Below are 25,250 nucleotides of genomic sequence, written 5' to 3'. Positions count from 1 at the left end.
TTGTTAAATTTTTCTATGGACACCAGTTTTAAATTAATCAAGAGGTAACAACACGACTTCCAAATTGTATATCTTGATAGCAATATATACTTAAGCTCACTGATTCGGTTTAAACATTGAACTTCATTAATAAAAGAGCACCTGGTTAGACGACTTTGCATTTGGAAGACTAACTAATAAATGTGGTTACCAAGTTATACGGCGCGAGTTTTCCCGCTTCACTTTTTCTCGAAAGACTGGAACAAACAGTATGACGATGATTCCCATGCCGACATTTTTGTTGAAATATTGGAACAATTAATAGCAGGGTAATTTCCACCACAATAAATCGTGCTTACATCTTCATCGAGGTTCAACAAAGCATAACTAGACAGCTTCCTTAAATGAGATATCCTACCAACATGCAATGGCAATATTACATGAACGAAAACAGAAACCTTTTATCAACATGAGCGACAAGGTCTCGCATCAATATACTTGATAAGAGAGAGAGAGAGAGAGAGAGAGAGAGAGAGAGAGAGAGAGAGAGAGAGAGAGAGAGAGAGAGAGAGAGAGAGACCTTATGTGTAATAAAAAAATATTTTACGCCTAATTATATCTATTCATTCATTCATTTTGTAATTACGTCCAAATTTACTTGAGGCACTCATATGCATTGATCAACCGTAAGAAGGTATTCTACATTAAAGAAACAAATGTGGAAAAATCCTGGAAATGGGAAGTATTTTGCTACGTTCTGGATACAACAGCTTTCGACCACACTTATCACCTCGAGGATAATATCGACAGGTCTGACGTGCAGGTGGAGAGAAGGTTGAAGACGTTGAGGGCACTGGGCACTTGAACCTTCAAATTTTGCTGAGAGAGAGAGAGAGAGAGAGAGAGAGAGAGAGAGAGAGAGAGAGAGAGAGAGAGAGAGAGAGAGAGAGAGATTCTTTAACAGCTTTAAAGCATGCGACATACCACTTGTCATATCAAATACAAGCAAGGCCAACAAAATAGGCATTAGTAAATCTGGAACTTGTTGAATGACTGTTTTATATTAACCAAGAGTCAAGCAATAAACTTCACCTCCCAAAATACGGGATAAGACACTTTAAAAAAAGCCATTTAACGGTTATATCAAATAAGTAAGCATTTTCGCTCATTGGAATTTTAGAATCCTTTCTTCTTATTGTGAACTTTAGGCAATCAAGCCAAGCAATGGGGCCATTTAAGCGCTAAGACAGTAAAAAAAGGAAGCATGAGAGGTTGGACCGCAGGAAAATAAAGTAGATGAAGTATAAGTCTCTAGAGGTGGAACTGAGAAAAAAATTTGCAGTTGCATTAAGAAGTCACAGTTAAGTGTAGGACAGTATGCTGGAAGAAAGGAAGCGGGTTGGAGGTCAAGTAAAAGGATAAAAGGGGTTGTCGTCGCTAAGGGTTGAAGGGACGCTGCAAAAACCCTTCAGTAATGGTTAAAGTGCACCAAGTGAGGTACTAAGGCACCCCCCCCCCTATTAAGGGTGAATTATATTATCATATGGAGCATAAAATATTTAAATCCATTAAAATGAAACAGGCAATTTCCATGAATTAAAAACATCCCTTTTATACAATCCGACTCGCACTCCTGCAGTCTGAGGAGAAACAACAATTTCTAAGGCTAGAGCATAAGACCATCAATGCCTCGCAGTCAGGCAGACCTAGCAAACTGGCTTGCGCTGACCCCTTTTGAAGAGTATCTGTTAAAAGGTGAGTGGCCTATTGTCATCGCCAAGTGACGGTTTTCGTACATTTCCTTCCTTTTTTTATGGGCCGAACAGAAATGAAGAGACTTCCACAAACAGCATCGAAGACAATTACATCAGTACCAGCCGGAACCAAACCTAAACAAATAAATCTTAAACTTCAGGCTGCAATACCCTACCATATTTCATGAAAGGTTACCTTAAATAACACTGAATTACACATTGATCCACACTGATTAAAAAATGTGCAAGATTATTCAACCCACAATAACTAAAGCGAAATAAATCACGTCACAAGCTTCTTCATTAATTAGTAATGATTTTCCCATGATCAAAAAAATTGATATGAGTACCTACAATAAAATTAATGTAAACGTTAACTCGTCCCCCCCCCCCCTCTCTCTCTCTCTCTCTCTCTCTCTCTCTCTCTCTCTCTCTCTCTCTCTCTCTCTCTCTCTCGCTTTGACTATTTACATATTTAGAATTAGTACTCGCCGAGTCCTCTAATCAGTCATGTAACATTTGCCAGCCTCTATGGAAATACAAACAAATAACATCTAACTCCTCTACCTATAACTAATATTGATGCTTTGCAATTCCACTAGAGTCATTATCTTGATTGTTCCATTATGCTTCCTCCACACAGTATTAAAAATGAAATGGTACATACACTCAAAGAAATTCAATATTGCATTATTTATGAAACAAATAACTTCAAAGTTGTCATATTTGTACCAAAGGTAATATTACTGGTTTACGATTCGGGTTTTCCTTTATGAGACAACCAATACACAGCAACTGTTCATGTGCACCATTCATGCACTCAGTAGTTATTTTAACATACATAAAATCATTCTCTGACCACCACTCTCTGATACTTACAATGGCCCCTCGACTGCGATCCAGCAGGGTCATCCTCGGGCGGAGAGTCCTCGAACGGGATTGCAGGGTTGTCCCTTTCAGCGCAGCGGAGAGGGATATCCTCAAACCGTTCTGGTATGACGTCTAATCTTTTACAAACTTCGTCACTTTTATCATACTTGACTTTCAACGTCACGATATGAGGGGAATTTTTATACTTGGTGATGGGTGTGTCCTTCCCACCCGAGTGGTGATAGACTTGATTCGTCTTTCGTCCCTGGAACTCAGCATCAGTACTAATTTCCTCATATGACTCCCAGCCGCAAAATGTTTTCTTTGCATGGCCAGTATTAACAGCAGCTGCTTTATCCGAGCACAAGCTCCTCTCTTTTGGGTCGCTAACATCGATGCAAACACTTGTAAAGAAGGTTTCAAAGCCCCGCTTAACTTGAAAGAATGGCGGATCTTTACTGACTTTCTGAGTAACAGATGGTTCTTCTTTTGGTAGGAAGAATGGTCTCGTAGTCTTCAGAGAGGCAGCAGCCTCTGTTATTTTATCATGTAACGTTTCTTCCCTGGAATGGTTAGTTGACTTAGATGCTGCCTCTGAACATGAATTTAAGTCAGCACCATCCAGAGCTTGATGGTACGACTCATCTTCCTTACATTCCTTGTCTTGATAATCGTCAGGTATTTGTTCTCCCCTCAGAAATTCAAAATTTTCTGCCTCCTCCGATTCCCATGGTTGAGTCTCTACATCCTTGACAACTTCTTCTAAATAACTGGCAAAATCCTCGCCATCTAAACTTAAAATTTCATCAGAAACCAGATTTTTTGCTCCAATACCCCACCCATCAGTCGATGGTGTTGGTGAAGCCTGTGATGATGGACTGCGCTCCTTATCAGTGTCATCTGGTTCTTTGAGTCTCGAACTATCCACCCTTCGCAGAGAAAATTTCTTACTTTCCAATTCGAGAAGTAGAGCCTCATAAGTATTTGGTTCTGGCTGGAGATTAATCTGCGAGATAACCATGGACTCAGGATTGTTTATGAACAGCTCGACTTCTTCACTCTCTTCCGATTCATTTGAGCAGTCTGCATTTCCTTTTTCGTTTGCTTTCGGAGTTCCATTCTCTTCTTCACTATCGCTATCGATTTCTGGATACATTCGATGTAACTGTGAACATTTATCTTTTGAAGTGAGGCAATCATTACTACTATTTAATGTTACACTCCTATCACCTAATTCAGACATATCGGCATTTACTTCTACCTGTTTTGAACAGGTCTCTTTCGTATGTAAGTCACTGAGAGATAGAGGGTGGGTAGCAAAGTCCACAGGTGGAGGAGTACCTGAACTGCCGCTACTTGTGGCACTTAATGCTCTCATGTCTGACAGTCCTCCAGCAGGTTTATTTTGAACTGGGAGATTCGATGTCATTTCTCCTTTATTAGGTACATTCTGATATTCTAATCTCAAGTCTTTCGGAGTAAAGGGCTCTAACAATTTATGCACATTTACTGATTTTTCATCATACTCTGTACTATCACTGAAATTCATATAATCTGTCATTGCTACACTTTCAGTCTTTCCTTCACTTTTTGGTACAATATCATTATTCCATAACTTTCCATCTTTATGTTTCTTGGTAGTTATACTGAAGCTTTTTATTAAAGAAGCTTCATTTTCCACAAGGGTGCTTTCCTTCGTATCGATACAAATATCCTCTTCAATCCCTGGACTTTGTGAAGATGAATCCTCTGCATCTTGATTTTCTAATAACAGCTTCCTTAAATATGCAGCTCTTAACGGATGTTCTAGATTACTTAAAGAGCATTCTGGAGGTGTATTACTGTGACTTTCTACCCTGTCATCTAGGGATATACTAGTATCTTCTTTATATTCCACAGCTCTGAGATACTCACTTTCAGTAATGAGACGGAACTTGCCTGTCGTTTCTATGATATCAGGAGGCTTGGGATCTCTTTCTTCTGCTGAATCATTAATTGGCTTCAAGTCCTGGAGTGATTCTTCCTCTAATGGCTTCTCTGTTTCCTTACTGTGAGGTATATCAACTTTCTTTTCTTTTTCAATACATTCCATATCTAGATGTGAATGCTGCTTGGGTAATAGCTCCAAAGTATCTGTCCCTTGAAACTCTTCTGGAGGAGTTATAATGAAATTTTCTTCACTATCTACTGGTGATGGAATTTCAGCCACATATCGAGCAGTGTGAATATCTGGGGATGTGCAAGACACCATCTGTGAAACAACTGGTGATATTTCATGGTCTAATGATGACACTGAGAAATCAGACAATAATCTGCATTGATCAGCAGCTGAGCTGATGCTACCATGTTCTGAATCAGGAAACTGCTGCTCCTCTAAAGAGAAATCTTTAAAGAACAGATCAGGTTTCCAGTTATCTGGCCCCTCATGGTGCTTATCCCAATATTCTGTTGAGGTTTTATCTGTAGGGTATTGCCTAATGGGTGGATCTTTAGCTGTCTCTAAATTTGAAACTCGTGATACCAGGGTGTCTTGAGGCTTTAGAACACCAAAGGGCTCAAAACACCTTAGAACGCGATCAAGCATTGTATCTCTGGGTAAGTTATCAAAAGCAACAGATTGCTTTGGGCACTGCTCAAGGCATTCTGATGATCCCTGACATGGAACCAAAGAAGAATGGCTTGAGGACTTGGACACTTCTGATACCTCACTTACCTCTGATTTCTTCATTTTTTTCCAAAGGCTTTTATTAATTTCCTGAAGGCACTTACTATCATTACTGACACTACATCTAGTGAGTTCACTTGCACTATTAGTTCTGGTTAGTCTTTTTGTACCATAATCAGTTAATGCATGCACTTTTTTACTAAGGCTATTGTTAGTATGTTCACTTAAACTATTAGAGACTAGATTATTTACAATGGCTGTCTTTTCCGTCCTTGGGCAGATCAGGTCATCTAAACTATAAGGATTCTTACAACTGGCCTCATCAGTAATCATGCTTTTACTGGTAGTCTTCGTACAATGTTCCCCTTGGTTTAGTGTCTCTTTACAAGAGGGCTCTACATCAAACACTGCCTGGTATTGTTTATAAGGTTTATTTTTATTCTCGTTTTCCTTAACAATCCATCGATCATCATCGGTGGTACATGGGGTATTAATATTAAAAACTTTAGTATCTTTGGATAAAGCTGGTGCTGTTGCTTGCTGGTTGTGAGATCCCATTACTTCACCAGACTCCACAGATAAAAAGTCGAAACTACCATTTTGTACCGATACTAAAGAAGCGTGGTACAGAGATCGAGTTCGTTGAACTGACTGACTGAGCTTTGAGCTCAAATTTGAAGACTCAGAAGGAGCAGTTGCACTGCTGCTGGAGGAAGATAAACTTGGTCGTGGAGATGGTGTAGGTGGCTGACTCTTTATATCTGTTGACAGAAGAAGAAAAATGGTATTTGGTTTATGACATGCAGTGAAAAATACATATTCTTTTTTCTTTTTCCAAGCATTTTCAAAATACATAGGGATGCGATTCACATTTATTTTAATGTCAACAAATTATACAGAAATAATACTCACACAAGACCTCTAACCAAAGCATCACAATTAAAATATTTGGATGGATAGTGCAAGTTTTCAAATAGACAGTGCAAGTGCTGTGTATAAAAGCAAGAGTGCAAATCAATAAAAAGTCTTGTAAAACAAACTACACAACTTCTCAGTAATGATGACACTGACACAATAACAATCCTATAAGAACATTAATGAGTACTTTAACATATATATAAAAGTGTAAATATTTACCAGACTAAACAACAAAATAAGAAGTACATGACAACTTATAACTTGAATGAATAGCTTACTTCTTGAATAAGCAGGTTCAGTGTTATGAGTAAGGTTTCAGTTTTCACCTCCACATTTATTACATTAAATATTTCATTACAATACTATATTATATAGTAAAATGAGAGGAGGCATTTCCAATTTTACCAAAATTTTTAATGAGTTTTTCTTCATATCTGAATGTGGAGGAAGCATTTCTTTGTTGCTAGTGGAATTTAGGAATTAAATTTGAAAACAAAAAAGGTACTATGTAGATACCTTTAGCTAATGTACTATACTAACAAAATTTCCATAGAATGACAAATGACACTCATATACATTAAACAGAACAGAAACTATATACAACAAATTATTTTTCGAACTGTCAATCTTGCTCAGTGACTACATATAAGACAGTATCTGTTACCAAGCTAATACTGCAATCTTCCTTGTGAAGCAAATTGCATTTTTATTAAATATATAAACCTTTGTCTTTTACAGGAATATCTTCGAAGTGCAAGCTTTTTTTTAATGGTAATTGAGATTTAAAGGTAGCATGGTGATTGTAGGTGGGGCGGAGTTCCGACCACTTACTTGACTGATTCTTCGCTTTTTCACTTTGACTTCGGGAACATGTGTGGTAGGTAAGTTAAAGGAGAGTGTTTTTTTTTACGACAGGAGTTGGTTAGAATAATCCTATTTACCCTACTAGAGAAACAGCATCTTACTCCTACATAGTACACAAACTTTCATCTTTTATGACTCACTGATATGATGGGCATATACTGATGCATAGGCTGATAGAAAACTATACCAGAGAAGTGTAGAACCTGTTAGTGCATTTGATGATGTCAACAACAGTCACACGGTGTAATCATAACCAAAACTTCATGATAATCATAGATCTGCAGTTGATGTACACGAGGGATGTAGTAAAGGATCAAGCACACTTCACACACTCAGCATACCCACAGTGAAATCTTTACTTGTCGAAATAGAGTTAAGGTAACTACCAATGTTAAGTGACCACCAAAGGTCCATGGAGTAAGTGCCCAAGGACTTGTAAGTGACATCACTCCAGAATAAGAAGGAAAATGTGGTCTGGAGTTTCCAAGTACCTGGTTCCAGTACTGAACAACATAGAAATTCCTCTTAAACAAGAGGTATTACCATCAAGGCCAAGGTCTACACTGCAGAGGTTGCTAGACAGTCGTCAGGCATGAAAGGAACGGCTATCCATGAACACGCAGAGCCTTAAAAGCTGTGGATTGGGAAGATGAGTGAGCCATGGAGGAAGTTCTCTTGGTAACTCAAAAACGAGGCCCAATAGACTGTGATACCACTTTCGTTGGGGCCAATGAGGAGCCACATGGGAAATTAGGAGTGATCAGTACACAACTGATCACCTAACAAATAAGGGCAAGTGGTAGATATGCAGAGATGTCTAGGTGGACCAGGAATGCAGAAAGCCATTCTCTATTGCTGGAACTGGCACACAGAATACTGGGAACTATTTGTTTCAAAAGGTGGCAAACACACCAGTCACTGGTGTTGCTCACTGCTTGAAGGCATTTTCACCACAAGAGGATGGAAGGACCACTAGGTTCCTATTACCTGCTCCTTGCAGCTGAGCTGATCCATCACCATATTCGTCTGCCTATAATGTAACAGGCTGACAGTTCCAAAGTATGTTTGCAAATGTTCTGATATGCAGATGAAGTTTGCCTGCAGTCTGTGCTCCCAAGCAAACTTGGTCCACCACGAGAAAACCCCATCCCTGCCTTGATGAGTTCAACAACCACTCCAGAGCATCCCTAAACTTCAGGTTGTGGAGCATATGTTGAAAGGGGTGGTGCAATGAGGAACCAATACTAATTCAGGTGTGAATGAAGCAAGCAAAAGTGGATTTGCTTGTGAGGTGTGAGGTTGTTGGAGCTTGCTTACCAAAGCTGGGCTGTTTGAAAACAAGGAAGATTGAGAATTGATTTTGTTCTTGTCTATCACTGAAGACCAGGTTGCTGAAATAGTCAATCAAGCCAGAACTGATACTAGACGCCAGAGAGACAACTGCAGAAGACCTCTGTTTCATCTCCTGGTGACAGAACCCAACCTGGCCAGCAGTGAACGTGGACATAATGCACCATGCCCAGAACAAGATGGTTTGACAGAAAGGTGCCTGCAATGTAAATTCCAATCACAGCCATACCATCAAACACAGATAACTAGTCACTGGAGTGATAGGCACACTGGACAGCAACCAGTATCAGTGAGCCAGTAACAGTACCAGACAGACCTCTTTCCTCGATAAACCCAGACACGAGAATTTTCATGAGCACACTCGATACCATGTCATTCCTCCATCTCCAGCAAATTGGAGTGGCCTCTGGTGACCCTGTTTTAAAGAGAATGACATCACAAGAAGAATTCTGACCCATTTTCACACCTCTCCTATGACATGAGGATGAGTAAGTAGAACAAGAAGAATACAAGCTCCTGGAGGAAGAAAAAGATGAAGAAGAAGCATGAAGGTATATCCCATCTTTACTCTGATTAAGTATCACCAGTAGTGGGGATTGTACCTTTAATAGTGGTAGAAGCCAAGGACAATGACAAAAACACGGTGCCACACTAGCTCTTCTTTCCTCCTTGAGGATGGCAAGAGAATTTTCAGCAATTCCTAGAGGTACAAAGGAAATTTCGGAAAACTTAGCAAAAGGGGGTATGGGGCAGTGACAGAAGGAGAATGCCAGAATAAATCACCAAGAGATCATAGTGCAAACCACATGAAAAGACAAGGACATGCAACAGACCAATCATGACTGTTCTACCATGGACCAGACAGACCAGGGAAACAAACAAGAACCAGACTAAGCACCTAGTAAAGCCGCTGCAGCTTTGAAATGAAAGGAAGTGTATCATCTCCTGATGAAGCTGACCTTCTTACTGTGAAACAGCTTCCCAGAGGATGTTGTGCAATTATAGAACTTCTAAAGTTCAAGTGAAGATGCAATGCATTCCTACCCTAATACTATTCTCCTTGCATTTTAATACATGTTTGTGTATTTATTAATTTCTTTTTTCTTTTTTAGTAAGTGGAATCTCTTCTTTCCGCATTTCTTTTTACTTCCGCTTACTTTTTCCTAATGACCACCATAATCTTTGGAAGGGTGAATTTCAAGTCAGTGGCTCCTGTGGGCTTGTTCCATATGAATAGGTTTCATATAATAATAATAATAATAATAATAATAATAATAATAATAATAATAATAATAATAATAATAATAATACACATGACAAAACCCCAAGACGTCTAACTAGTCTGACCTACATTCAGTCATACTGACTATCAAGCATGGCCTACGAAAGAGCGTTTGAGTATCAAATATCACCCAGGGTGAAAAGCCAGTCTCATCAACTTCACAAGAGCAAAGAAATGAAGCATCAGTCAGGTTGGTGGCGTGGGCTCCCAACTCAACTTTCCAAGCTTGCCTTTAACTACCCTGTGAAACAATCTCAACGACCAAACCAGTCTACGTTTCGAAGATACTCCTGTACAAGACGAAGCTTTGCATACTTTGCTGGAGCAAACAATATTGGCAAGCCGTGTTTGTGCACACAAGCATTACTTTTACTTTGACCACCAATATTGCAAGTGAAATGGCATAAAAAATCTAACTGGAGTTCAGCTAAAATAATATATATCATGGGCTACCAGAGATAATAGAAACAAAACATAAAAAAACTGAGCAGGACAAAATGCCATATCATTATCGTTTTTCGTTATGTACAGATGACCATTAAAACGTCATAATGCGAAGTAAAATTCCACTGAAAATAGCTAGCATCATCGAAAGAGGATTGCGTGTTCGTGTGTATAGAAGACCGTAGCCGTGACGTCTCGGGTCACGTGCCGGGCCATCTGGCTGTTTTCGCTCCGTAAGAAATCAAAAGGCCCAGATTTGAATAGCACATGAAATCGTTAAAATAGGGAAGTTAGAATTTAAACCCATATAATTTGATTAAAAAAAATATATTTATAAAATGTTATAATTTTTTTCATGATCAACAAGCATTTTTTTTTACTTGCTATTGTAAAAATTTGTATTTTTCTTAATGAAAGTATATGGTTCTCAATGCTAACTTTCCTCCATTAACGATTTTCTGGCCGTTTCCAATTGGGCCCCATTCATTTCTTACGGAGCGAAAGCAGACAAGGGCCCAGGTAGCGTTGGCGATTGCATCAAACTACGGTACTCTACACGAGAGAAAATGGCAACAGGTTTAACATTGAACACAGACACAAACGCAAACTTACGAACACGTAAATACTGGTGAACAATGGGAAATTATCGCACAAGGTTATTTAGCTGCTGAATTATTAACGGATTCTTCTGTCTCCTAAAACTTAACATGCGCAAAAAATTAATGAAAATACCCTTCGCTTATTAGAATTCCTATTTAGAAAATGATCCACCCAATATCAATCTATAGATAAAAACGAAAATCAAAGTAATGCAGAACAGTAGGATTCATCAACAGTGGTTGGATAAATATCTCTTGAATGTCTGTCAAACAGCTGACAATTCACGCAAATTAAATTTAATCACCAGAATTCACACACATAACACTGTTGACTAACTTGAACGTTTAATTGATAGAAATTATCACACATAACCAATCAAAAATTATTCACCACCTGAACGAAATTAAACTTGGTTAACTATCCAAGTATAATTAAAACGATAACATTTCCCCCCAAAACGAGGTTGTGGAAACTTGGGTGCTTTCGATATGAAAAATGTTTGGAAAGTTCAGAAGTTTTCTCTGAAAGAAACCCGCCTCGAAAATAATTTTATTTTAACATAAAAGAAACCCGTCTAGAACAAAATTTTATTTGAACATTTAGAGTCGCGCATCCGGCTTCGAAGTCACGCGCAAACAAAGACAACTACAAACATATGTACTACAAAGGGTAATACTGACGACAAAGCAAATAAAATCCTCTAACGACCTTAAATTCATCTATCAAATCAAGCAGATGCAAAGTACGTTGCTGACACTTTACTCAAACATAAAATCAAGTTACTCACGTCCAGCCTTCTTTTGAGAATTCGAAAAGAGGAAAAAAGTAAAAGAGAGGGCATTAACTTAGGTGATCAAATGACAATGATTAAGCTAAGAATAAATTATAAAATCAAATTGTTATTTAATTCAAGAGACTGAAAACGCTACGGGAATCAAGAGACTAAACTAAAAAGACACAGAGGTAGAAAATCATTTAGATGTTATAAATCAAATAATGACTCAGTATGACTTGATGGATAAATTCTTTGGTTCAGCAAGAATAAACATAAACCATTTAAGTTCCAATATAAGCTCAATAAATGGGGTTTACAAAACACTTCTTAAAATTCTTACATATTTCTTTTTGAAAAATATCGACACCAGAGAGAAACAAAACATACGTATGTTTAAAGATATGGGCTGCATAAATGTTGATATGCTTTGGTTATTTTTCTTTTCTGACGCAAAAACTGGAAACCACTCTAGAATCATACTATTTTGAAAATTTATGGCTTTGACGAAAGTGCCGAAAATTAGTATCTTAATAAATAAAAAAAATAAGTCGAGTTGGATATGAAAAAAACGGGACACAAAAAAACTTGATGTTCTATTTTTGTTCATTAATCCCTCAAAAAAAAAGTTGACTCCAAATGTATTTCGATGGTTCAGAAATCATCTACCCTGGAACTAAGTACCTGTTTCAGATTTCCTGTGTGGGTTGGTGTGCTGTGCGTCGAGACGGAAGTGGCTTGGGTGGCGGCAGACGGGTCAGTGTTGACAGTGATGACTGTGACGGGACCGGATCGGACTTCACGTATGAAAGCACGAGCGCCTCCAACAGCCTGCACTTTCGCATAGCCTGCAGACAGAGTGGACTTCATGAATTTCTGTTTGTGTTCGATTAAGCAAAATAAATAAATAAATAAATAACATTCAAGTTTGCTGATTTTGCTCACTTTCCCTATTACAGTGATCAAACTAACTGCTACTTCATGTTGGCAACATCTCTACTTTATATCCAGCGCACCATTTTAAACACTGGATAAAGTTCCTCGTTGGACGAGTGGTTTACGTGCTCGCCTACCGATTCGGTAGTCGCGAGTTCGATCGCCCGCTCTGCCAACGTGGAATCAGAGGAATTTGTTTCAGGTGATTAAAAATTCATTTCTCGAAATAATGTGGTTCGGATCCCACAATAAGCTGTAGGTCCCGTTGCTAGGTAACCACTTGGCTCCTATAGCCACGTAAAAATATCTAATCCTTCGGGCCAGCCCTAAAAGAGCTGTTAATCAGCTCAGTAATCTGGTTAAACTAAGATATACTTTTTAACTTAAACGCTGGATATTTTAAAGCATAGGGAGTTCAACAGAAGAGCTAAATAGTCCACAATCAGAAGAACCGAAGGAATGCGTCACCTTTTTCTCCTTTTCCATCGCAATCATTCACACCGGCGCAGCCCCCGCCATGCCCTGCTGCGTTATTGTCATCGGTGGTGCCCTCAGGAGGTCGCTGTTGTTGGCCCCTGGCGTCTCTTGAGGAAGCGGACGAGGAGGCCTCGGCGGGCGTGCCACCAGGGGACGGGGACGAGGTGACAGGCTGCGACACAAGTAAGGTGACCTCGGTGTCGATTTGTCTCAGGAGGTCGACAGCCCCGATGTAAGGGAGGTTTTCGACCGACCTGCCGTTAATCCCGACTATTCTGTCACCTGGTCCGTTGGAAGGAAAAGAGAAAGATTCGTCATTAATCATCATCTGCGCAAAAAAAAAACTTTGCAGTGTCTGCGTCATGGATAATATATAAGAAAAATGGTCCGCATTTACACGACGGAACCAGTTGGCACGAGCACTCTATTTTCTTGTGTGGGTTTAATATGAAACTACAGTAAAGGACGATAGGGAGAGTGTTATAAACACATAATTTAGAATTAGCTTTAATTACAGGAAATCATACAAAATAATACTATAATTCTACAATATTCTTCTTCTTCTTCCCAGCTTTATCCGTATTCGGGGTCGCCGTTTTTAAGGAGTCTCTTCCATTTACTTATGTCCTGTGTCATTTCCTCCCGTACTCCCTTCTCCCTCATATCATCTCTAATGCAATCCTCTCCTTCGTGTCCTACAATATGATATGTGCCTATTTTTATCCGGAAATTATATATATAATATCTACACACACACACACACACACACACACACACACACACACATATATATATATATATATATATATATATATAGTATATATAATACGTATTTGTTACATCCATGACGTCCTATTATAATAGAACGTCAAGCTCGTATAATAATTATTATACAAGTAACAAATTTGCTTCAAGATGTTATGATCCATTTAGATTTCACATGGGAGTACGCTTACGAAGCTTTAAATAATATAGCTACCAGGCATACATACGCGTTTGTTCGTGATCTCAAGAACGGAATCTTAATATCTTAACCGTGCATTACAACATATTGGTCAGGAACTGAAATAATCTACCACTCCAGTGAATGAAACGACCATCGTTACGACTCCAGATGTAATGACCTCTGGTGGTAAATGTGACAGTTAAAAAAATAATATAATAATAATAATCATTATTCCCCTCTAAACTCAATATAATAATAATATTAATCATTATTCCCCTCTAAACTCATGCAAACGAAAATACTATTCATTACATCCTAGTTCGATAAATTCATATTAAAAATGACAAATACAATTAACGGCAGGACGACTTTATAGCCCATTTTTCTCTCCTTCCTTTTTCATCTATAGAGTAAAATAGTCCACCTGCGATGTTAAATTTTTTTTCTTATAAAAGTGATGTTGTTTTATATCTATCTATCTATCTATATATATAAAGGTTTTTTGCCACGAAGGAAAAAATGAAAAAGCGAGATAGCCAAGTACTTTCGGTCCTGTTCGGACCCTTTACTGAGGCAAACTGATTTTACAGAGGACAACATAGTCAAAAGAAGGCTTAATATCCAAACTGACACTACAAGATTAGCAATAAAGGCGATTTCACTCTACAGAAAGGAGGAAACACCTGAGGGTAGCCACACCTTGGGGGACACACGCAGTAAACAAGTTATTCTTCCAGAAAACAGTACATTTTGAAAAAACACGGAAGCATATACAATTTAATATCATGAAATTTACAAAAATTTTCCCAAAAAATTATTATTAATGAAAAGACGAAAGAAAATATAAGTATATATACCGAGCAAGAGAAAGAGGGAGAGAGAATATCGAACCAGAGAGAGAGAGAGAGAGAGAGAGAGAGAGAGAGGGAGAGAGAGAGAGAGAGAAATAATAACTATATACATGTGGGACTAATTTATTAGTAGTTCATTTATTTTAAGGTCCTTCATAAACATCTTACAAATATATGGGTCCAAATCTCATTGTATTAATTGGGGTGATACCTCGGTAATTGCTAGATCTAATGATTATGTTTCAAGAAATTTACTGGAATCGGCAATTATACAAATCACTAATAAAAACAACCTAAATCTTAGTCTGGGAATGTACCATTTGGACCCATATATTTGTAAGATGTTTATGAAGGACCTTAAAACAAATGAACTACTAAATTAGTCCCACATGTATATAGTTATTATTTCTCTCTCTCTCTCTCTCTCTCTCTCTCTCTCGTCTCTCTTCTCTCTCTCTCTCTCTCTCTCTCTCTCTCTTTGGTTCGATATTCTCTCTCCCTCTTTCTCTTGCTCGATATATATATATTAGGGTCCGAACAGGACCGAAAGTACTTGGCTATCTCGCTTTTTCATTTTTTCCTTCGTGGCAAAAATCCTTTATTTATACATAGCATCACTTTTTATATACTTCGTGATCAAGTTATTCATATTATATATATATATATATATTATATATATATATATAATATATATATATATATATATATATACCTTATAATAATATATATAAGATACCTATATATAATATATTGCCTATTATATGATATATATATATATATATATATATATATATATATATATTATATTATATTTACTCATTTATGTATAAAAACTTATCTTGCTTAGTTTAAGGAGTCAATCCATATCAATAATCATCACTAAAGGGAAGAAGACACACAAAGATGCATAGGCTGTTTAATTACATCACCAGGGCTGTTAAAATGAAAAATAAAATTCCTAGTTACTAGGAGTTTTATTTTTCATTTTAACAGCCCTGATGATGTAATTAATTGGAGAATTACGAAACGTTGGAATAAAGACAGCCTACACATCTGTTTGTCTTCTTCCCTTTAAAGAAAATTTATATACGTATATGAGTACTCGGAAAACTTATAAGAATTAAATTTACTAAAACAACTGAACAAATACCTAATCATATTTTGAGCAATTACGTGAGACCGTAAATAATGTTCCCCATCCACTGAAAAACAGGTCAAGGGAGGAGCTGAGACCATTAGAATAGTAATAATTCTGGAGGACCAATCTTCGGTAAGCGATCCGACCTCAAAAACCATTTACCGAAGGGAAAAAAGGAATCTGCGGTTCGTAGCACAAACACTTCCATTTAAATTTCCAGGACGAAATGAGGCGGGGAAAGGGGGAGGGGCGGGTGGGGGGAGTTGGGTAGAGAATGGGGTGGGGGAGAACGAATTTTGAGCCTTTCACTTATCCCGAGAAAAATATTATTGTGCGAAATCTTCCCTCCAGCGAAATGGGAAAGGGAGATAGCACCATCTTCCACGGAACACTAACGCTGTTTGTTACAGAGCGCACCTGAGCGAAGCTTGAAATCTGATAACGTTAGCGTAACTCCATTTCATAAGACCGAATTCTTCCATTAGGAATACGGGACACTCGGAGATCATGGAGATACTTCTGCGACCGTTAGCAGACTATGTTACACCTCCGTATTAGCAGGAATTGAGCTGTTTGTTAAGTAGCAGCCCTGACTTTACTTCTTTGCTGTCAATTGATGGAAGTAGGTGGATTCAATGTCAATTGGTTATCGGTGGTTTAATATACACTGTATATCATCCACACATACACACACACACACACACACACACACACACACACACACACACATATATATATATATATATATATATATATATATATCGAGCTACAATGTCCTTTAATATCTAATTCGCTCTACCTCGGAATTAATATATTTTCATATATGCTTAACCGAAGGGGAATTTTTTCTCCAGGAAGCTTTTCCTGGGTTTGAAAGGATCCATAGGTTCGCGCCCTGGTCCAGGCAAATCTATTATCGAGAAAAAATTCCCCTTCGGTTAAGCATATATGAAAATATATTAATTCCGAGGTAGAGCGAATTAGATATTAAAGGACATTGTAGCTCGATATATGTACTATATGAATCACGGAAATGTGATATGACTTATATATATATATATATATTATATATATATATATACTATATCAAAGTAATTTACACAAACCATTAGCAATTATTAAAGATGTTAGTTTGTTACCAAACGGTAAAGGGTGACACCCATATGAAAAGTATTTTTTATCCCATATTCCTTTCCTATGCAAAGTGCAAAATTACAGGTGCACATAAAAACGCTTAAACGCTATTATATATACATACATAAACATATATTACATTATTTTCTAAATATAAATTCGTGTTGTAGAAATAAATAAACACACATATATACATATATATATCTATCTACATATACATATATATCTTATACATATATACATATAATATATATAAATAATAGTATTAATCTAGATATATATTATATATTATATATATTATATATATTTATATATTACTGACGAGATAGGGGCGATGTTGTCCTTTGAATCTGACACTAAGATACAGTCAGGAACTTTGATTTGTATTATTAAGAATAAATATTAAGATTCTTTAACCGATTCTTTTAGTAACAAGAGATTGCTAGTTAGTCTGAGTCCTTTCAGGACTAAGAGATGACAACGTAATTTTATTGGTTTTATAAACGCTGTTCAGGCAGTCAGATGAAAAAAGTGGGGAACCGTCAAGTCAAGGGTTCAATATTTTGTTTAATCAAGACCAATAATTATGCATCAAGAGAAAAGAGAAAAAGTATACACTATTACCCTCCCATTAACTGCGAGAATTCCGCCCTCCTCAACAAGCTTTTCCGGAAGTTTTAGTAATCTTGGAAGATATAATGATCTAGGGCATATTAATAGGTTGGTCAATATTTTTTTCTTTTTTTCGCATACTGAATATCTAAGGAGCATTTTCAGAAAATTCAGAGACATAGGTCTTTTAACAGAAGACACGATCTACAAAATTAGGTTTGTTTGTTTATATGGTGTTTTTACGTTGCATGGAACAAGTGGTTATTCAGCAACGGGACCAACGGCTTTACGTGACTTCCGAACCACGTCGAGTGAACTTCTATCACCAGAAATACACATCTCTGACTCCTCAATCGAATGCCCAAGAATTAAACTCGCGGCCGCTGAGGTGGCAGGCCAAGACCAAACCGACCACGTCACTGAGGCGCTTACAAAATTAGGTGTCCACCGCGATTAGCCTAATTTCAAAATATCTACGCTTCCATTCTTAAATAAAGGACAAATTATTAGAGCATCATTTACTGGAAAAGAAAACGAAATCAAATGGTGACGTTCAAAAGGAAAACGTACATTATAATTCATTCAGGTATACATTAGGATAAATACTTGTCATGCATAAATTACAAATACTACGATTTGACTTTTTATACCAAAAGGGTAAAACAATGAACAACATTTGAGACTGACTTGAATAAGTCTTCTTTAAAAAGAAATATATATACAAAGTAAATAAAAACCTCAAAGACATAAAACAACACACACACACACACACACACACGCAAAACACAGAAAAAGGGACTTGAATTTATGGGGAAATATTCTTCGATCAGGCGCAAATTCTCCTCACAATAGTCAGGAAAATACAAATGTTGGTGTTTACAATATAACAGCAACACTCCCGAGAAAAGCATAACTACACTTAATTCGTTAAAAGTTTTAGATTATTGGACATTATAAAAGTATTTTTCAAAATAAAGTTGCATATCGTCCAGCAACGAAGTTCAGGTTTTTGCCTCAAAAAAGGTTTTTTTCTTGTATAACAATGAAATATTTTTGTCATATAACGAAAATTTCTTCGAGTTTGTTAATCCATACTACGTAAAATTGCAATATATCGCAGTTTGGTTGAAAAGATAAAAAACGAAATCGCACCTTATTCAGTGAACAAGTTATGTACGTGGATGCAACGAATAATGTTTGAGTAACTTCGAAACAAAATACATTGTGCATACACTTGAATATCATTATTGCACAACAAAGTGTCGTATGTCATAATGATATTCAAGTGTATGCACAAAGTCTTTTGTTTCAAACACTACAAAATGTAAATGTTCAAATAAGCTAACTCAAATAACAAAAGTCTACGCACAGAAAAGGAAACTTAAGCGCTCAGTGTGTGTGTGTGTGTGTGTGCGACATACTTTTAAGACAAATTGTTGTTCAGTACATAAGTTGAAGGAACTTACAGTTAATAAACCACTGAAAATGCTGTTCTAAAAAACCCTTAACTACGGTGCTATATATATCAATGCAAAGTAACTTTGTTTGTAGTAATTAAAAAATAAAATATCAACACCTACAGAAAGGAACTGAACTCTCCTACGGAAGGCGCTTTAAAGATAATAACAGACGAGCAAACGAAGAGAGATGTGAAAACTCAACAATAAAGAAGTTGTTTCCCTAAAAGGTGGTATTCAATAAGCGTGCACAGGAACTTCTCAAGCCAATAAAAGAGAACTGTTCAAAAACTGGAGGGGAAGAAGAAACATTAAAATCGTTCCCCTATCCCTCGGTGGTAATGGGACGGAAAAGCTTTTAGGAGACCTGAAAATCATTCGCCGAAGTCACTGGTCGAGAAGGCGAAGTAGGGCAGGAGAAATACCGCCCGTGAAATGACGCTGTTTCTCTTTCGTTGTGAGGTCCGCAGTCCTCTCATATTCGAATTCCTGAGCAACTTCAAAAGAACATTTCGAATTATGGCACACACGTCCCAGGGAGATCCGCATCGTAGGAGAAATAAATACAACTTATGGACCCGTGTTTTCCTCCAGTCCTTATACATATCACCCTCATCAGGGAGGACAAGGTCTTACTATTATATATATACAAGTAAACATATCATTCTTAAGGGCAAAAATGTTAATATATAATTATACATACCCTTCTTCAAGGGAGGAGATGTTTTATGTATAAATCTACAATTTCCTCTTCAGGGAGAAATTATATATACGTATTAGTATGGATTATGATCAACTAACTTCAAAGTATTCACTCTATCATGTAACCCCTAGCAAGGATCTCAATGATCTTTTAAGCAAAGATTTCAATGAGCGAGGAAATTACTCTCTGAATCCTCGTACAATGACCGCATTTTGACATTAGAGCAAACGCTCGTTTCTTGTAGTTGCCGCAACTTATGAAGTTTAATCTACAGCTTATGCTACTCCAAGAGATAGGTTTTCACCGGCTCCTTTCCAAGAATATGTCAATAATTAATAATTCCTGTTATAATTCAATGACAATGACGCAAATTCCAGCAACTTCCACTTTTTTTTTTATTCTTCTCCCCCAGTTCATTGAAGACGAATTTCTTTCCATAAATGTGAATCCGAACTGTATTTTTGATATGAACAAACTAAAGAAGAGACAATTAACTATCAGGATTCAGATCGCCTTTGCACAAAGGAATAAACGAGAATATCGTCCAATTGTCCATCTTTCAAATTCTAATCATCTTAATAGGTCTTGGTAATCATTTCGAAATTAAAATGTTTAAACTTCTCAATTAGTAAGACTTTAAACAAGTCATATTGGTCCATAATTAGCAACGCCTTTTTATATATATATATCAGAGGCGTTTCACTGAGACAAAGATTATTCCTTCAACGATCCAACCTTGGTAGGTTCTACTGTCCATTCCAAGACAGCCGAAGATGTTTCATCAGCAAATGCTATTACTGGTCCTGATCAGCTGAAGTGATAAGCGAGAAGTCCCTTTTCCCTAATGGCTGTCACAAACAGCCCTATCAACAACCTCATCCTACAAGAACTCTGCGGAGATCAGCAAGCTCAGAATGCTCGGTTGCTTTATCCTCTCTTTCCCTCGACTCCCATATCACGAGATTATCTCACTTATCTTGTTTCTCAAGCTTGACATAACTCTCCCTCTATCGAGCTGTTACCTCATAAAATTATCAGCCAGGCCGCTCTCTCTTTTCTTCTCCTCTGCTTTTCCTCCTGTCAAGAGGTGATCAGGAAACAAGCACGCGCCCGAGCACGCGCGTACACAAGGTAACAATGACCAAATAAGGCCTTAAATACTCCTATATCAAGGTTCACTATAACGCTATTAACTCTATAACTTGTAATGTATACGTATATACATATATATGTGTGTGTACACATATCCACGAGAGCAAACAATCACAATTTACACACACACACAGATAGATATATATATATATATATATATATATATATATATATATATATATATGTATGTATGTATGCATGCATGTATGTATGTATGTATGTATGCAGTATATATACTACTTGTACAAACAGAGAAAATGCTGACCAACGAAGACGAAAAGTACCTAGATTACATGAGGGAAATTAGATCATTATATGTAGGGTGGTAGTAATATATTCATTAATTTTCCAGTAATACTGGTTTTCAATCTATACCGACATACCCTTGTTTTATTTATATGACCATTACTTAGTTTCCTTAATTAGAGAATTACTTGACCTACGAAACTACAGATGCTGTCATAAAAACTGTGATGTATCAAAGTTTACGCAATTTGGCTAGTACAACTAACATGTAAGAAGATCCATTGCATTCCTTGCAAGGTAACTTGTTTAAACGCCAATCCCTCTTTCCGTTTCATATTTTACGTAAATGGGATTAGCAGTCGTTAATGTCAACGCGGAAAATAATTACTGATATGTGCATGATACTTTGCAATACTTGCAATAATAACCTTATGTGGGTTTCAGGAGGAAAACCTTCCTGCAGTATCCTGCAAGTGACCGCTGCGGTGTGGGCATAAATGTACGGCAATAGTTAATCCTGAAGCTCTACTTCGCGCATATCTATTTGAGAGAGTGTGTGTCGGTAATAACGAACATTATCTCACAGATTACAGAAGCCAAACTGTTCTACCTGGCTATCTATATACAAACTTTCCATTCGTATGTACTCTCATTATTTACGTATAAAAAAAAAAGTCTAAACAATTAGCTACTGAATTTACCGTGGCTATTTTGCTGTCATATTGTAGAGGTCAACGAAACAGCAGACTGTTTATAATTTCACTTGACACGCCGGTTTAACCGTATCCAGAGTATCATGCCCTATATGCTTCTTTATAGGGGCCAAATTATTGCCCTTCTTTGTCCATCTTGAATGGAACCTTTTAGTTTTTTAATTAAAGTAAAAATATGCTTTTGTGCCTTAGCTGTATTTAAACACATATGCATAAAGTTCATCATAACTGTATTAAGCACAGAAATATTACTATATATTAAGACCATATATATATAATATATAATATTATATATATATATATAGTATATATATATATAGAGAGAGAGAGGAGAGACGAGAGAGAGAGAGAGAGAGGAGGGAGAGAGAAAACAATATATTTCACATGGGAACGTATTCGCTCTCAAAACGGTGTCTGTCATTTATCAGGAGGTTAATTATCATCCTGCGTATATACACTATAAACACGAGAAAGAGAGAGAGAGAGAGAGAGAGAGAGAGAGAGAGAGAGAGAGATAACAAATCACTTCTTCCTGTAGACTTACTAGCTCAAGTCTTTAAGGCACAAAGTTGGCTTTGGGACAGGTCCTTTTCATCCTTATTGCCTCATCGGTCTGTTGGTAACTGTTACCCCCAATAAGTTGGGTCAGCTAAGAGTATATAAGGGCGGAGTAACACCGTGTTTCTATACACTAGACGACACAAGACAAACAGCTCTCCCTTCACTATTTGTTAGATTGTGTCGACCACCGACAGAAGAATGAAGGTAAGGTACATTTCTGATTCTCTTGTCCTTGTCCCAATCCTAAGGTTTTGTAACGCGTTGTATGTATGTATGCATGCATATATATATCTATATATATATATATATATATATATATATATGTATGTATAAATATATATATATGTAATAATATATATATATATATATATATATATATATATATATAAATAAAGGTTTTATTTATACATAGCATCACGTTTTATATACTTCGTGATCAAGTTATTATATATATATATATATATATATATATATATATATATATATATTATATATATATACATACACTCGTGTGCGTGTGTGTCTGTGTGGGGGAGAGGTTCCGCATCAGCTCAATGACTTTGATTCGATTGCAAAAATGTTTCTATATATATATATATATATTCACCCATCTCCTATATAGATAACACACACTCACACATAGTATATGCACATTTATTTATTTATTACTGTGTGCTGTTGTATATATATATATTAATATATATATCATATGTTATATATATATATATACACTATATAAATATATATATCTGTAAATTTTAATATATAAATTTTAATGTCAAACCTTGCCACCTATAAAATTTAGGTCTAGTTAATTTAATCAAATATATATTTATATATATATGTATATATGTATAGTAAGTGTAAATGTATATACTATTTTCAAGTGCAACACCACCTACCAAAATAAAATTTAATGCTAATTGATTTAAGCTACACACACACACACACACAAAAACACACACACACACATATATATATATATATATATATATATATATATATATATATATATATATCTACACACACACACATATATATATACACATGTGTATGAATGTAAGTACGTATAGTGTTTATTTATATACCCATTTTTACATGCAACACCTGCTACTGATACAAAATTTACTCTAACCTGAATTTCCATCAGAAACGGCAATTTTCAATAGATATCATCAATTTTCAGCCCACCACAAAACAGGCCCCAGCAGCCTCTTCAATCTCATGACATGATTGTGAAATAGTACTATAAGATCCTTAAATGAGAATGACCTTCGAATCAGTGACTCCCTCTAGGTCAACAGACAGTTCTTAGAATGAACCAAACGAAAACTCCTTTCAGTTTTCTTCTGAAGATTGAAAAACAAACCCACAAAATCACTGTGTATAACGTGTTTACTTATAAGTATTTACATTTTATTTTACTCAACACTCCAGTACTTTCAGGCCCTTTCTGTAGCCCATTTTCAACCTACACATCTCTTGAAAATGTGCCACAGATAGGGCCTGAAAGTACTCGTGTGTTGTGTAAAATAAAATGTAAAAACTTATAGGTAAACACGTTATACACAGTGATTTTGTGGGTTTCTTCTTCAGTTCTTAGAATCTTGTCCTATAAAAGGAGTCTACTCGTGCATTGCATTTTACCATTGCCTACGTTCAAACCTGGCTTAATTTAAAACAAATATAACAAATACATGTCTTAACAGTAAAACTTCCTTCACCAAGAGTTTCGAACAATAATTACCCTTTGGAATAAAGAAAGCCTAGAATGTAATGAAAAAAAAATCGTACTTCGTACACGTATGTTGCTATTATTCATATGAAAAGTCTCAAAGATCATATAACTAGGATTTGCTGGATAATGATTATATTTGCAAGTGTTACTCAGAAAGATCTTAATAATTAAAGCACCCTTTATTTCATAACTAATAAATATAGCAATGCTCCTGCCTTCTTACAGACCAAATTTTATCTCTCGGACTAACTATGTCAATTGCAAAGAATAAGAGATGCAAATGTTTAAATTTAACCTATCTATCAAACGAAAAAATATGCACTACACACAGTTATCATATTTATGTTTTTTTTTTGCAGTCCACCGGTGCAATAACAACCATCCTCTTGGGCATTTGTGCCTTTGCAATGGGCGCCCCTCAAATCCACAGAGACGAGGAAGTAGTCCCACCGGTAAGTTGTATTTTCTCGAGTTCATTTCGCAACAAACATTTTTTGAAATTTTGGCAAATGCTAAGAGACGAGGGAGTAATCCCCTACCGGTAAGTTGTATCTTCTTGAGTTGATTTCGCAACATACATTTTTTTTTCTTCTAATTTTGGAAAAAAAATCCCTTAGCAATATTCTACAGTCTACAGAATGACCAGAGAATACTTTTTAGACAACGAAGCATTTGACACAATGAAGCTAATACCATTAGGCCCAATTCAATATCAATCATTGGAATTTTACTGTTGCAGAGACCGTATGCATTCAACTACACGATCCGAGATCAGATTAACGCTGTGATGGCTGCCAGGATAGAGGAGGGCGATTCCCAGGGAGTGATCAGAGGCTCATACACATACATCAGGCCTGATGGGATTATCCAGACAACTAGGTGAGTAATTGACGTTGCGACTGACAAGATTAGTTCGCGAGTAACTTAAATATCTCTGTGCAGTCATCGACACAGAAAAAGAATTATACTTCTAGTCTACATTCTCGATCTATTTCTCATGAAGTTTAATAATAATAATAATAATAATAATAATAATAATAATAATAATAATAATAATAATAATAATAATAATAATAATAAACCCACAA

The 25,250-nt window shown here is 36.5% G+C and overlaps 2 protein-coding genes across 2 annotated transcripts in view; one reads left to right on the top strand and one right to left on the bottom strand.

Moving 5' to 3' along the window:
* LOC135198224 (uncharacterized) overlaps nt 1–25,250 on the bottom strand; it is a 1,334,440-nt gene that overhangs the window by 369,712 nt on the left and 939,478 nt on the right. Inside the window, exons 22-26 of the mRNA XM_064225797.1 lie at nt 12,903–13,193; nt 12,183–12,346; nt 7,191–7,253; nt 6,406–6,409; nt 2,613–6,029 (exon numbers count right to left, since the gene is read on the bottom strand). Of these exons, the coding sequence (XP_064081867.1) occupies nt 2,613–6,029; nt 6,406–6,409; nt 7,191–7,253; nt 12,183–12,346; nt 12,903–13,193 (3,939 nt within the window). The remainder of the gene's footprint in view (nt 1–2,612; nt 6,030–6,405; nt 6,410–7,190; nt 7,254–12,182; nt 12,347–12,902; nt 13,194–25,250) is intronic.
* LOC135198362 (cuticle protein 10.9-like) overlaps nt 22,489–25,250 on the top strand; it is a 5,907-nt gene continuing 3,145 nt past the window's right edge. Inside the window, exons 1-3 of the mRNA XM_064225919.1 lie at nt 22,489–22,628; nt 24,522–24,614; nt 24,902–25,041. Coding sequence (XP_064081989.1) covers nt 22,623–22,628; nt 24,522–24,614; nt 24,902–25,041 — 239 coding nt within the window. The 5' untranslated portion in view covers nt 22,489–22,622. The remainder of the gene's footprint in view (nt 22,629–24,521; nt 24,615–24,901; nt 25,042–25,250) is intronic.

This window comes from Macrobrachium nipponense, chromosome 22, assembly GCF_015104395.2.
Source record: "Macrobrachium nipponense isolate FS-2020 chromosome 22, ASM1510439v2, whole genome shotgun sequence".
NCBI classification, from domain to species: domain Eukaryota; kingdom Metazoa; phylum Arthropoda; class Malacostraca; order Decapoda; family Palaemonidae; genus Macrobrachium; species Macrobrachium nipponense.
Note: the sequence above shows the minus strand (reverse complement) of the source record. Positions and strands in the feature narration are given on the sequence as shown.